The sequence below is a fragment of the Trachymyrmex cornetzi genome, unplaced genomic scaffold, assembly GCF_001594075.2.
Source record: "Trachymyrmex cornetzi isolate Tcor2-1 unplaced genomic scaffold, Tcor1.1 scaffold95, whole genome shotgun sequence".
In the NCBI taxonomy this organism is placed as follows: domain Eukaryota; kingdom Metazoa; phylum Arthropoda; class Insecta; order Hymenoptera; family Formicidae; genus Trachymyrmex; species Trachymyrmex cornetzi.
This window is the reverse complement of record NW_017300300.1, coordinates 398,675-411,676: the sequence shown is the minus strand read 5'-3', so window position 1 is coordinate 411,676 and position 13,002 is coordinate 398,675. Positions and strand designations below refer to the sequence as shown.

The window sequence follows — 13,002 nt, the reverse complement described above, 5'->3', positions numbered from 1 at the left end:
CTGACTGTATTCGCACGCGCACGCGCGCGCGCGCGCGCGCGCGCGCACACACACACACACACACACACACACAACACACACACGCGCGCGCGCGCGCGCGCACACATACGCACGCGCGCATACACGCACACACGCACGAACGCACGCAGCATGCATTCGACCGTGCCACATATTTGAGTCAAAAACCTATATACTTTTACATGTGAAACCTTTAACGACCTTTCAAGACTTGTAGATCCAAAGACCAAATTCTGTCTATTGAGACATTTGCGTAGAATAACAATAACTACAACATATTCCAAAAATTAATAGCCAAATACGCAGAAAGATATTATATATATAGTAATGCAGACGGTTGTTTATCCGCAAATTCTATTCCTGTCAGTAATTTACGGATGTGCTTTTCCTGAGAATCAGAGAAACGCGTAATCAGAGTATTTTTTTAATGCAGGGTACTTATCTTGTGATGGTGGGGATTCTAACAAGGAAACTTCACGACGTGATACCAATTGATTTCAACGACACTCATTGTAGCGATAGATAATCACGTCGAGTCTTACTGAGTAAAAGGATAATAGTCATTATTCAAGCATTTGCGAGAAAATCAAAGTTGAAAATTTCGAGCGCCTAATAAGCCATTTCAGTAGATTGTTTGATCAAAGAGCTCGTGGCGCAACGGTAGCGCGTATGACTAGTAACGCCGACGTTGCGAGTTCGAATCCCGAATTTTTTTGACATTTTTTTCTTTTGTAAAATACAATTATTACACACAATAAATGTATATCAATAGATTAATACGTTTTGTATATTTATTGTGCATTACAAATGCATTTTTCCGTTTGCATTCTCTGTTCAGGAAATCTGTTTAACAGATAATTATATACACAACACGAATAAATGTGAAATGTATTTTATTCATTATAAGTAGATGATACAATAAGATGTGCAAGATAAGATTATTGTTTTTCACGTTTTTATGATAAATCTTGCAGCATGTATTGTACCATCTACTTCTGCCGGTCTAAGTCCGGATCTACAATAGGTGTTTTAAGCCTTAAGCCATAAGAAATTGACCAATTACAGTCGAATCCGAGAAGAATAAGCGATTGTGATTCGCCCATTTCTTATGGCTTAAGGCTTAAAACGCTATTGTAGATCTGGACTAAACGTGTATGTGTGGTTAACCTGTGTAGCGTGCAACATGGGTCCAGTTCGTATATTGCTCTAGCGTCAAGGTCACCAAAATGTGGCGCTCGCGTTATATGTTTAAGTAACAGGAGCACAAGTTGATATACTAGACATAGTTCGTAAATATAAAAATCTATTTATTATTACGGAATATAAAAGAATTGATCACGAGCCAGTGTGTAAGTGAGCTTTATCAAGATGGCCGACGTAAATCCTCTGCTAGTGAAACAGTGCTGCGAAAAAAGCACTACGCAGTCTTAAAATAAGAACGGATTATAAATACCGCCCCTTGTCTTCTTACAGCATGACCACAGTATAACTACATATAGTAGCGACAGTAGCTGTCGGCTTCTTTGATGTCAGTGATCACCGATCACGTGACTGTCAGCCATGTTGAGGGTTTTACGGACCGCTGAATTTCAACAGACGTAGTATTTCGCATATAAAGTATTTTTAAAATTCGGATAAATTCTATTATATATATGATTTTAGATATACCACTGTATATATTAATATAGGACTATTTTTTGTTTCTAATTTCAATATATTCTGGAATGAATATCAAATGAAATCAAAAACATATGATGTATGTGAAACATGATAATTCTTATACTATTTGTATTAATTTAAAGTTATTCTAATTATAAGCTCAAAATAAACCGCGACACTGTTTAATTTTTTTAGAAAGTATACGAACATTTTCACTCTAAGATATTATTTACTAAAAATCGTTGAATATTGATTTTCAATAATTTTTTACTCAAATACTATCAACTCTACAAAAAAACAGCAACAGACAAAAATTGTTTATTTTCTTCTCATAGAACTCTAAGAATTTTTTCCGAATTTTTTAATACCGTATTTTCTCATGTTGGTAAAAATAGTTGTCAATAAAAAAATGCAGTACTAAAAAATTTTTTTAATTTTGAAAAAATTCGTAGAGTTCTATGAGAACAAAATAAACAATTTTTGTCTGTTACAGTTTTTCTGTAAAGTTGATAATATTTGAGAAAAAATTATTGAAGACCAATATTCGGTAATTTTCAATAATTAATATCTTATTAACTATTGCGAAAATTGCAAAAAGTTTAGTCCGCTCTACCTGTCCATAAGCGTTATCGACAGAGTTATCAAACATCTTGTACACACAAAGGGAAAAGTAGTGGATATTTGTGATTATAACTGCATGATTAAGAAATTATGGTTAGAAGGTCTATTTTTATGGTTGTTATTATTATTATAATATCTGTAATAATCTTATATGTGTATGGTTAAAACAATTATAAATTTACAGTTGATCCAAGAAATGGACTATAAATTATAGTTAAATTATAGTATTTACAACTATTTCTCTCAGTGTACTAATACATTAATTACACATGATTATAATCAATTATACAGGGACTTCTTGACATATTGTTTTTGGAGCGGACTAAACTAAATCAAAAAGTCCTCTGCTATTTTGTAATTTTCGCAATTACTTTTTTAGTTTTCAATAAGTAGAATATCTAATCGGCATATAAAACTACTTTAAGATATCTTTAATAGTTTTTAAAAAAGCTTTTTTAAGATATTTCATAAAGAACTCTGAAAGAATTATTAAAGTTGTTTTATGTGTCGACTTTATTTGATAATCTTTAAAAATTAATATTTTGTTAACTATTGCGAAAACTGTAAAATAGTAAAGAACTCTATAATTCTGTTTAGGTCCGGTCTACCTGTTTACAAGCGGTGTGTCAAAAAGTTTGAGACTCTGTGTAAAAAGTAAGTTCTATAAAATTGATAAACCAAACTTTGGTAAAAACTTTGATAAAAAGGTTAAAAAGAATTATAAAAAAGTATAGAGAATGTAGATATTTCACACATGTTTCGAATGGTATAAATACAACTCTTTGATACTGAAGAAAATGTGAATAATATCACGGATTTGACCGTGAAGATGCGGAACTTTCGCGTCGATTCTCGATCTCGTAAGCCAATAAGAGAGGGATTGAAAGAAGGAGATGGAAAAAGAGCGAGATAAGATAGAACGAGAAAGACCAAGAGAGGGGTCAGATGAAATGACAGTGAACGTCTGACGTCACTTAAAAGCCCGCTGATGCGTCTTTTCGTAAATGCGAGCTAACTCACAGTTTTGCGAAGCGCTTTGTCGTCAATATCATACATATTTTCTCATCGTGAATTCATATAAACACAAATGTATCATCTAGCATTTTCATAGTCGTGCATAAGGATAATTAAAAAAACATTAAAAAAAGAAAAAGTGTTTGGTAATTTAGTTTAGAAGTGAATCGTTATAAGCATACATGAAATTTTTAGAGGTTTGTAAATGAGAATATAAACAGAGATGTTTTAAACTTAGGAACATAAATGAAATATAATGTAAAAAATAATGTTTTTGGAGTCTTAAAGGTATCATTCTGAGTAGAATACATAGACTGAATATAACTTATTGTTAGATTTTATCTTGATTCTTATATATAAGGATATTTGACATTTTACCTTAAAAAAATTCTTATTGTTAATCGTAATTCTGCATTCCAGCGAAATATTCCAAAAATGTAAGCACACAGTTGCTTTGAATTTTTTATTAAAATAAATTTTCCCTTATATTAAAGCAAATCAACGAAAAGGTCCTGAATGTATATAACAATCATAATATAATGCCTTTAAAATTCATATACTAGCTGTTTATATATTAATTGAAATTTATTATATGAACAAAAATATATATAAACGTTTCGATACAATATCATTTTCAATACAATACCATACCATTGTACAACAAGATTTTTCTACTTATACTATTGCGATTCTTATTGTATTGCGATCCGTTAATATGTATGTCATTTAATATCGTAAATGACTCAAATTTAAGGTTGAAACGTTTACATATATCTTTGTTCAAATAATGTAATAAATTTCAATTAACAGACAAACAACTAGTGTATGGTTCTTAAAGGCATTCTGATTCTTATATTAAAAGTTTAAGAATTTTATTTATGAGAAATTTTATATTATTATTAATTATATTTTAAATAGGTTTAAAAATAAATCACGAATAAATATTTTTACATCTTAATATTAATATCTAAAAAATCTATAACTTCAATCATATTTTTTAGGAAATCGTTGTTTTAAAAAATTCGAAAAAAAGTAATTTTTTTTAAATAAAAAAGATGTTTACCAGAAAATTTTGGATTAATAAAAAAATATTTCAGTATTTATAAATAATGCAAGAAACTTTTTGTCCTGCGAAACAATTAAAACAATTTCTTTATAAGAAAATAACACTATATCGATATTTGTTTAATCTCTGCGTCCCCCCTCGCCCCCCCCAGTTTTATAAATTACATATATGTTTTTTTTTATAAAAATGCCTTAATACTTTTATGCTTTAAATAATGAGATAAATTAATATAATGAAAATATAGTTGCTGTTTAAAAAAGCTATTTTGCAAAGACTATTATGCATATTACAAATTATATCATTTTTGTGAAAATTATTTATTTTTTTAATGAGACACCCTGTATATATGGTTAATAGAGGCTTTCATATGCTCTTGTATGTTCATTGGGCTTCTGACGCAGCAGGAAACGTACGGAAAACGGAGAAGTGCGTCACGTCGTATTAGATTCATGATATTAAGTTCATTTTATACACTATAATATTTAGTATCAGAATTTTATGTACGTATATTATAAAGAATTTTAATATTTACAATATAGATAAAGATATTATTAAAAATCAGATTAAATGTTAATAAATAATAATACGAATACCCGATATATAATGTTTTAATTAAATATTAACGTGCAACAATTTATTAATAATAAAATATCTTTATTTACATTAACAGTATCATAATATATGTATTTATATGCTTATGTTGTGTTTTATTATCTTGACTCATACAAATAATAAATACTTATAAATATATAATAATGAAGCACACACACGCGCGTGCGCACTCACGCGCGTACTCGCGCACGCATGCACGCACGCACGGCATGTTTATTCAAATTCTTTCAACCATTTTAATGCAAAATTATAGCTTTACTTATAATTTAATGTCGTCTAATTGTAGAGTATAAGCTGATAATTTTGATAATTTCGTGATTGTATAAAAAAATTTTAACAACGTAAAGACTAAAATGTACGGGGAAGAAAAATTTTATATTTTATTTTTCATATTATTTCATTACATTTAATAAATCTGTTTAATATATCTCTAAATCTTTTCATAGAATTTTATAAATGTAAACATGAAAATATCATAAATATTGTATAATGAAATAATTTTACGCAACATTTATTTGCCTCTCCCCCTTTTATACTAGATTGTTTAATATGGGCTTTATGCGTGTATGGTGATTATGACGTGCATACTACTACCGCCTGCGCGCTGTAAAGAGATAAACGCTATGGCAAGATCTCATGTGACTCGAGAGAACGAATGAACATGGGTGAATTTAAAACAGTCGTAAGCGTGCCGCGCATACGTGCGCTCGATGTCAGCTGGAAGAGCGCAGAAAAATTACCTTATTTTTAAAGGTATGCCACTTTATTCTTTATAGCAAACGTATAATAGAAAGAAACGAAATTATACATTTTTACTTACTATTAAGTATAATTTTAATTTTCTTTAATAATACATTGTCTGTACTCTAATAATTAATCAATTACCAGATACAGACAATTGTAAATGTACGATACAAGAAAAGATAATAAAATTTCAAATGTCTAATAATAAATTAAATAAAAATTAAGCTAGCTTGAGTACATATATTTTTTAATCTTTTCCTATGAACGGATACAGTACATCTTTTTTGCTTGAAAATACATTTCTTAAGGAAATTTTATTAAAATAGAAAATTCTGTTAGAATATAATATTAGAATTTAATTTTAATATAATTGCAAAATGTATTTTACGAAAAAGGATATGAATGTAATATCAATATTAGTCATATCGTACTTATCAAAAATAAATAGAGAGATAATGTCTAATTAAATATAATTTAGAATTAATTAAAAATAAGAGGAGTTTAATGGAAAAGACGTTAACAAAGTCAATTAATCAGATATTTTATTTGTTTAAGTAAACCAAGTAAAATAATTAAGACTCAGAAATTCAAAAGAAATATAAAAGAAAAAGAATAGCCGTTTATTCTTATATAATATATTAAATTCAAAAGAAATATAAAAGAAAAAGAATAGCCGTTTATTCTTATATAATATATAATAAATTTGTAAACGTCTCGATCACTTTTTTTCTGATCTTCCTCAGTACAAATATAAAAAATAATCAAAATGTAATATAGAAGTAGATCTCTATTTTTTGTAACATTATTATTACCTCGCACATATTTAGTTTCACGATCTCTACTTATATAATTTATTTTTTATATTTGTATCGAGGAAAACAAGTGGTCGTACCGTTCACAAATTTTATGTATATTATATAAGAATAAACGTTTAATTTTTTGCGCACTTATATCTGCGTTGGTTCATTATGGCTATTCTTTCTTTTATTTTTCTTTTAAGAAAAAGGTATTGTAATATTATATTTAAACATGTTAAAATTTACGTACAAATAAATTCGTCGGTTTTAAAGTAGATCATGTCATTGCATTGGCAATGCCAAAATCATTCCAGTAATTGCTAAATTGATCACTTAATTCTTTTATGATCGAAAATTCTTAATCAAATATTTGTAAATACATTATGTTGACAAATTTATCAATCGTATATTTAAAATTTTATAATAGTTTTATATTATAAGATACTTTCTCTTTTGCTTACTTGGAGTTATTATCTAATATACTGGTCGTATATTAACAAGTTATTTATCATTAGCATAATATAAATATGTGATATGTAAAAAATATTTAATTATCAAATGTAATTTCTTATTTATCCAGGAATGATAAGAGCTCAAAGGTTAAGGAAATCAAGTGCAAAATAAGCAACATTCCCTTTCAAAGATTAAATCGATATTATTACATGTCAACTAACAAGAAAAGAAATAACAAAAAATAAAATAAAGACAAACAATCAATCCAAATTTATTAAGATTGAAAAAAATGTTAACAAGGATAGCGATAAAATAGCTACGTAAAAATAAATCTCAATAAATCGAAAAAAGAAAGAGTGTGCTATCGAAATGGAAATTAAATCAATTCTTTCCATGCGATTTTCTTCTTAAAGAAGAAAAAGATGGATGAATCGCCAAAACTCTTTCGACTTCCGGGAACTATCGAGGAAGAGGAGGAAGTGGAACAGCAGAGGAAAACAGAATGTCAAACGAAAGAATTACTAGACAACGCGGCGGAATCTCTTCTTCTAGATCGAAAAAGCGTCTCAACACTTTCCAATTTACCAAGAAATGTCACTCTCATCAGAGTTAGTACTCAGAGCAGCAGTATCACCGGCGGTATTGGTAGACAGGACTCCACCAGGTAAGAATCTACCTGATTTAGATCGTCTTTCCTTCTAACGTTTGTTTATCTTTTATTCAGATAATACAGATTCTATTTATGTTAAAAATATTGAACAAAGTCACGAGCCTATTGCAAAATTGTTTATTTTTGACAAAGCCTTATGCTAAAACATATGCGTCATTTGTCGATTACGTAATTATCGGCATCTTTGCTCAACAGGTGCTGTCTCCACAGTTTTGAACAGATTAGACAAAGAAACAGAGTGACGTATTTCAATTATTAAAACGTTTAACTTATACAAATATTACAGAAAGAATCTCATTGGACCGTACGTATGAGTACACAACCAAGGAAATAAAAACGGTCGAAGCCAGATATTAAGGGAAGTTTCACCTTTGCCGGCCGTAAAATTAGCTCAATTTCATGAATTTTTTAAAGAAAATTTATTATATACAGAACAATATGGTGTTTTGCATGAAATTATGTAATGTCTAAACAGTAAAAAAATATTTTTTAATTAGACGAATATGCATTTTAATGTCTCCAAATGACGATCAAATTAGGGGTCATCTGCAAAATGCCGTCTCCATTACGGAAGTAATATTGACTCTGCAAATCATCTGAAATCAAAATTCTTTTTATTTTTATTAATTATATGAGTGTCGCTATGGCAGGAACTAAAGTAATGTCGATTGCCTGAAATTTGTCAAAATGGTGGCATTGAAAAAAAAAATTAATTTTTTGTCCTAAAAATTTATTACTTTTTTGTGAATAACAAATCGAATATTCGTTGTAAAATCATGATTCTAATTCCTGCCATGCGCAAAAGTATTAGGATCAAGAGGAAAAAAGAATTAAGTCAATATCTTAATCCATTTTTGAGTTATTAGTTCCGTCAGGTCGAAAAATGTGGTTTGAGAAAAACGCGTTTAAAGTTTTGGTTTGATTTTTTCCACATATAACAAGTTTTTTAGCGCACTTACAATTATTCTGCAATACCAGGGTCATACACTGATCCTTCCTCCTCTTCATAAAATTCATTTTCCATTAATATCTCCAATCGCCGAGCTGGCTTCTCTTGAGGATTCTGACGTACGACGATTTGCTAAGCGCTTAGAGGCCCCTTACGCGCTTACATATTTGAGTTCATAGCTCCGTTAATACTACGAATTTTAAAAAATCCTTTCACAGGGATATTTTACACACATGTAGGAATCAAAATATGTAAAAAAAATTTTTCGCTTTTTTTTCGCCTGCAAAGGTGAAACTCCCCTTAAGTGCTTAAATAATTGATCATTTGTCATGAAAATTGGGCCGAATTGATTATTCGTTTTTATATATATTTTTAAACGCAATCTTGACAGAATTGTAGTAATAATATAATAATTTAATGCTGATATACATCTTGGAAAGATCTTAATATTGCTGATAAACGTCCGAAAAATCAATTTGACGATGATCAATTTTTATGATGACGTATGTAGTATCGAATTATTTAAGCACTTAAGATCCAGTTTCAATCATTAAAAACTTTTATTTCCTATTGGTGTATTCACATGTACGTTCTACGAGATTTTCTTTGATACTTTTAGATATATCATCTGAAAAAGACGTTTTGTTTATACATATACTGGTTATATTGAGAAAAATATTACTAAGGCCTCGGTAGTCTAAATTAAGTTTTTGATATAAAATTTAATTTTTTTAAATTTAAATTTACACACACACAACATAATTTTAATAACATATATTTTCATGATAATCTCATTTTCTACTATACCAAATATTAATTATGAATAAATTATAAACTATATATAAAATAGTATGTACTATATATATATGTATATATATATATATGCCTTACCTCCAAGATATTGAGGATAGTTATTTTAAGAAATTTTTCTTGTTTGACATTTGTAGCTAAAATTAGAAAATAACATACAAAAATTTTATAGCAGGAATTTATTTGGGAAATTTTTCTATATTGTCCGATAAGAACACTAATTTTAGTAAGAAATAATTAATAGTATGAAAAATCAATTTTGAAACAAGTAAATAAGAAACTTAAATTACCATATTTAAAAAATGTTAAAAAATTCTTAAAAATGCTTCAATATACATAGAATGTCATAATGAAAATTTTGCAGTTAGCTCCATTTGTGAACAAATATTTTTTCTAAAACGAAATTGGAATTATTTCAGCCTAATCACTATAAAACAGATTTTTATAATGCTTCTTTTTACATTGAATTTTTCAATGTATTATTGCACAATTTTTTATTAGCAGTGAGAAATATCCTTAAAAAATTCGTGTTTATAAAAATTTTATATATTTTTTAATTTTTACTACAAATGTCAAAAAAAAAGAAAAAAACTTCTTAAAACATCTACTATTATCAACAATATCATAGACGCAAAGCATATATTACTTATCTTTCTTTATCTTCAATCTTATACATATAATATGTATAAGTTATAATATGTATATACAGAGTGATTAAAAAAAAACATTTGTCCTTAAAGTGTTATATTCCTGACTTAATTGTAAGACGATTTTTTTTGTGAAAATTTTATTTGGAAGCTTAGTTTTAAAATTACAAGAAGAAATAGTTAGCGTATCACGGGCCGCGTAGAGGAGACGGGCAGGAGCGACGCTCACGCAAGCGCTTTATGCGCGGAGCACATACTGATCGGACGCATTCACACGTTTATAAAAACACATTTCTTCTTACTTTTCCCCTCTACTACACTATCTCTTTGTCTTTCACATACTTTAAATATTACAATTCCATTAAATTATAAATTAGAGTGATGAAATTAAAATAAATATTGAACCCTTTGAGTATCGGATTGTTTTTTAACTACATTGATAAAATTGTTAGAGAAATGTAATAAAAGAGCGAAATTAGACAATAATTACGTGCGATAAGCACGTAATTAAAACTATTATTGACATACAAATCAAACAATTATTTCAGTACGTCGAATTCTAAGAGCGTTTCTTACTATTCGATGTACCGAAAACTTGGTAGACTTAATTGTATGTCAATAGGCGTTACAATACTTGTAGCACGCAATTATTGTCCAATTTCTCACTTTTACAAAAATTTCTCTAACAATTTTATCTACGCTGTCGCGCTTGTAGCATTTATTACATACTTATGAGAAGTCTTATGAGAAACGCGATCGCGCTTCTTAGCAATCAAAGTTGTGAATATTTAAAACAAAAATGTAAGCCAAATATACTTTAAAAGCTTATTATTATTTTAATTATTAAATTGTTATTACCTTGTAGATGTCCATTTTACTCTAGTTTCTTGAAACAGTCGGAGGAATAAATTTAGATGCACTGTAATAGTGCTCGACACAACGGTTTACTATAATTCACTTTCTTTACCCAAATATTAAATGTCTTTTAAGTACGTAGATATCAAGTCACACGTTCTCACAATGAGATTCGTCTTCTAATATCTATAAATTGTGACGTTTCGACATATTGACACTTCAACATATTACACCCACTTGATAAAACGAGGAATTTATTAACCGATTTATTAATTAACCACAATCAACAAATGATTGATTATTCGCCGATTGAAAATCACACGAAGAAAGAAAAACGTCTGAAAGTCCGTATACAACACAACGTGTGTTTACGTGCAGCAAGCAGCTGACTGACTTTCTTGGTTATGGGTGCAGTGAGTGCAGTTCACGCAGCGCCTTAGACCGGAATCAGACTATGCATTGAAAATTGAGATATTAAAGATTAAAGATTGAAATTTCACTAACGAGGATAAAGAAATTTTGGTTCCTTTTGTTCTGATTGGTCAAACTTCAATCTTTCAATCTTCAATCTCATTCTTCAATGCGTAGTCTGATTCTGGCCTTAGTGATGCATGAATTGTACTCACTGCACTCATAACCAAAGACATAGAGAATGGACTGCGCGATCCATATCTAAGTAATGTATCAAATGTGGTCGACAAAATGAGAGAGAGGGACCGTGGGAGACGGCTAATCTCCCTCTCATTCTCTCTCTTATCACACCATTGAATGGAAAGAGATAGAAATGGCCGTCTGCCATGGTCCCTCTCTCTCATCCCTATCGACCATTTCGACACTCGGATCGCGCAGTCCATTCTCTGTGTCTTTGTCCATAACCAAGAAAGTCACTCAGGTGCTTGCCACACGTAACATACGTTACGTTGTATTAGGACTTCCAGACGTTTTTCTTTCTTCGTGTGATTTTCAATTACTGAATAATAAATCGTTTGTGATTGTCAATGGTTAATTAATAAATCGGTTAATAAATTCCTCGTTTTATCAAGTGAATGTAATCGAAGTGTCAATATGTTGAAACGTGACAATTTATAAAAGACGAATCTCATTGTAAGAACGTATGACTTGATATCTACGTACTTGAAAGACATTTAATATTTGAGTGAAGAAAGTAAATTACAGTAAACCGTTGTGTCGAGCACTATTACGGTGCATCTAAATTTATTCCTCCGATTGTTTTAAGAAACTAGAGTAAAATGGAATCATTGAACATTTACAAGGTAATAACAATTTAATAATTAAGCCCACATTTAAGTTGTTTTTGTTATTTCAATAATTAAGATAATAATAAGCTTCTAAAGAATATTTGGCTTACATTTTTGTTTTAAATATTCACAACTCTTTGATTACTAAGAAGCGCGATCGCGTTTCTCATAAGACTTCTCATAAGTATGTAATAAATTCTCATAAGTATGTAGTAACGAGCGCGATAGCGTAGATAAAATTGTTAGAGAAATTTTTGTAAAATTGGGAAATTAGACAATTATTGTCTAATTTCGCTCTTTTATTATACATTTCTCTAACAATTTTATCAATGTAGTTAAAATACAATCCAATACTCAAAGGGTTCAATATTCATTTTAATTTCATCACTCTAATTTATAATTTAACGAAATTATCATATTTAAAGTACGTGAAAGACAAAGAGATAGCGTAGTAGAGCAGAAAAGTAAGAAGAAATGTGTTTTTATAAACGTGTGAATGCGTCCGATCAGTATGTGTCCGGCGCGTAAAGTGCTCACGTTTAACCGTGAGCGTCGCTCCTGCCCGTCTCCTCTACGCGGCCCATGATACGCTATTTCTTCTTGTAATTTGAAAACTAAGCTTCAGACAAAATTTTCGCAAAGGAAAAATCGTCTTAGAATTAAGTCAGGAATATGACACTTTAAGAACAAACGTTTTTTTTAATCATTCTGTATATGTACTAATAATGCTTCGATGATCTTTTAAAAATCTCAAGAAATTCTTTTTTAAGTGGATTCTGAATCTGCCACATATATATGTGTATATATATATATATATATATATATATA

At 29.3% G+C, this 13,002-nt stretch overlaps 1 protein-coding gene across 3 annotated transcripts in view; it reads left to right on the top strand.

Moving 5' to 3' along the window:
* The first annotated feature begins 3,452 nt into the window (after positions 1-3,452).
* LOC108769804 (G protein-activated inward rectifier potassium channel 3) overlaps positions 3,453-13,002 on the top strand; it is a 67,962-nt gene continuing 58,412 nt past the window's right edge. Inside the window, exons 1-3 of one of the 3 annotated variants that reach the window (XM_018521014.1) lie at positions 3,453-3,509; positions 5,530-5,743; positions 7,112-7,648. In XM_018521014.1, the coding sequence (XP_018376516.1) occupies positions 7,407-7,648 (242 nt within the window). In that variant the 5' untranslated portion in view covers positions 3,453-3,509; positions 5,530-5,743; positions 7,112-7,406. The remainder of the gene's footprint in view (positions 3,510-5,529; positions 5,744-7,111; positions 7,649-13,002) is intronic. The other 2 variants (XM_018521009.1, XM_018521008.1) reach the window with 2 other exon arrangements.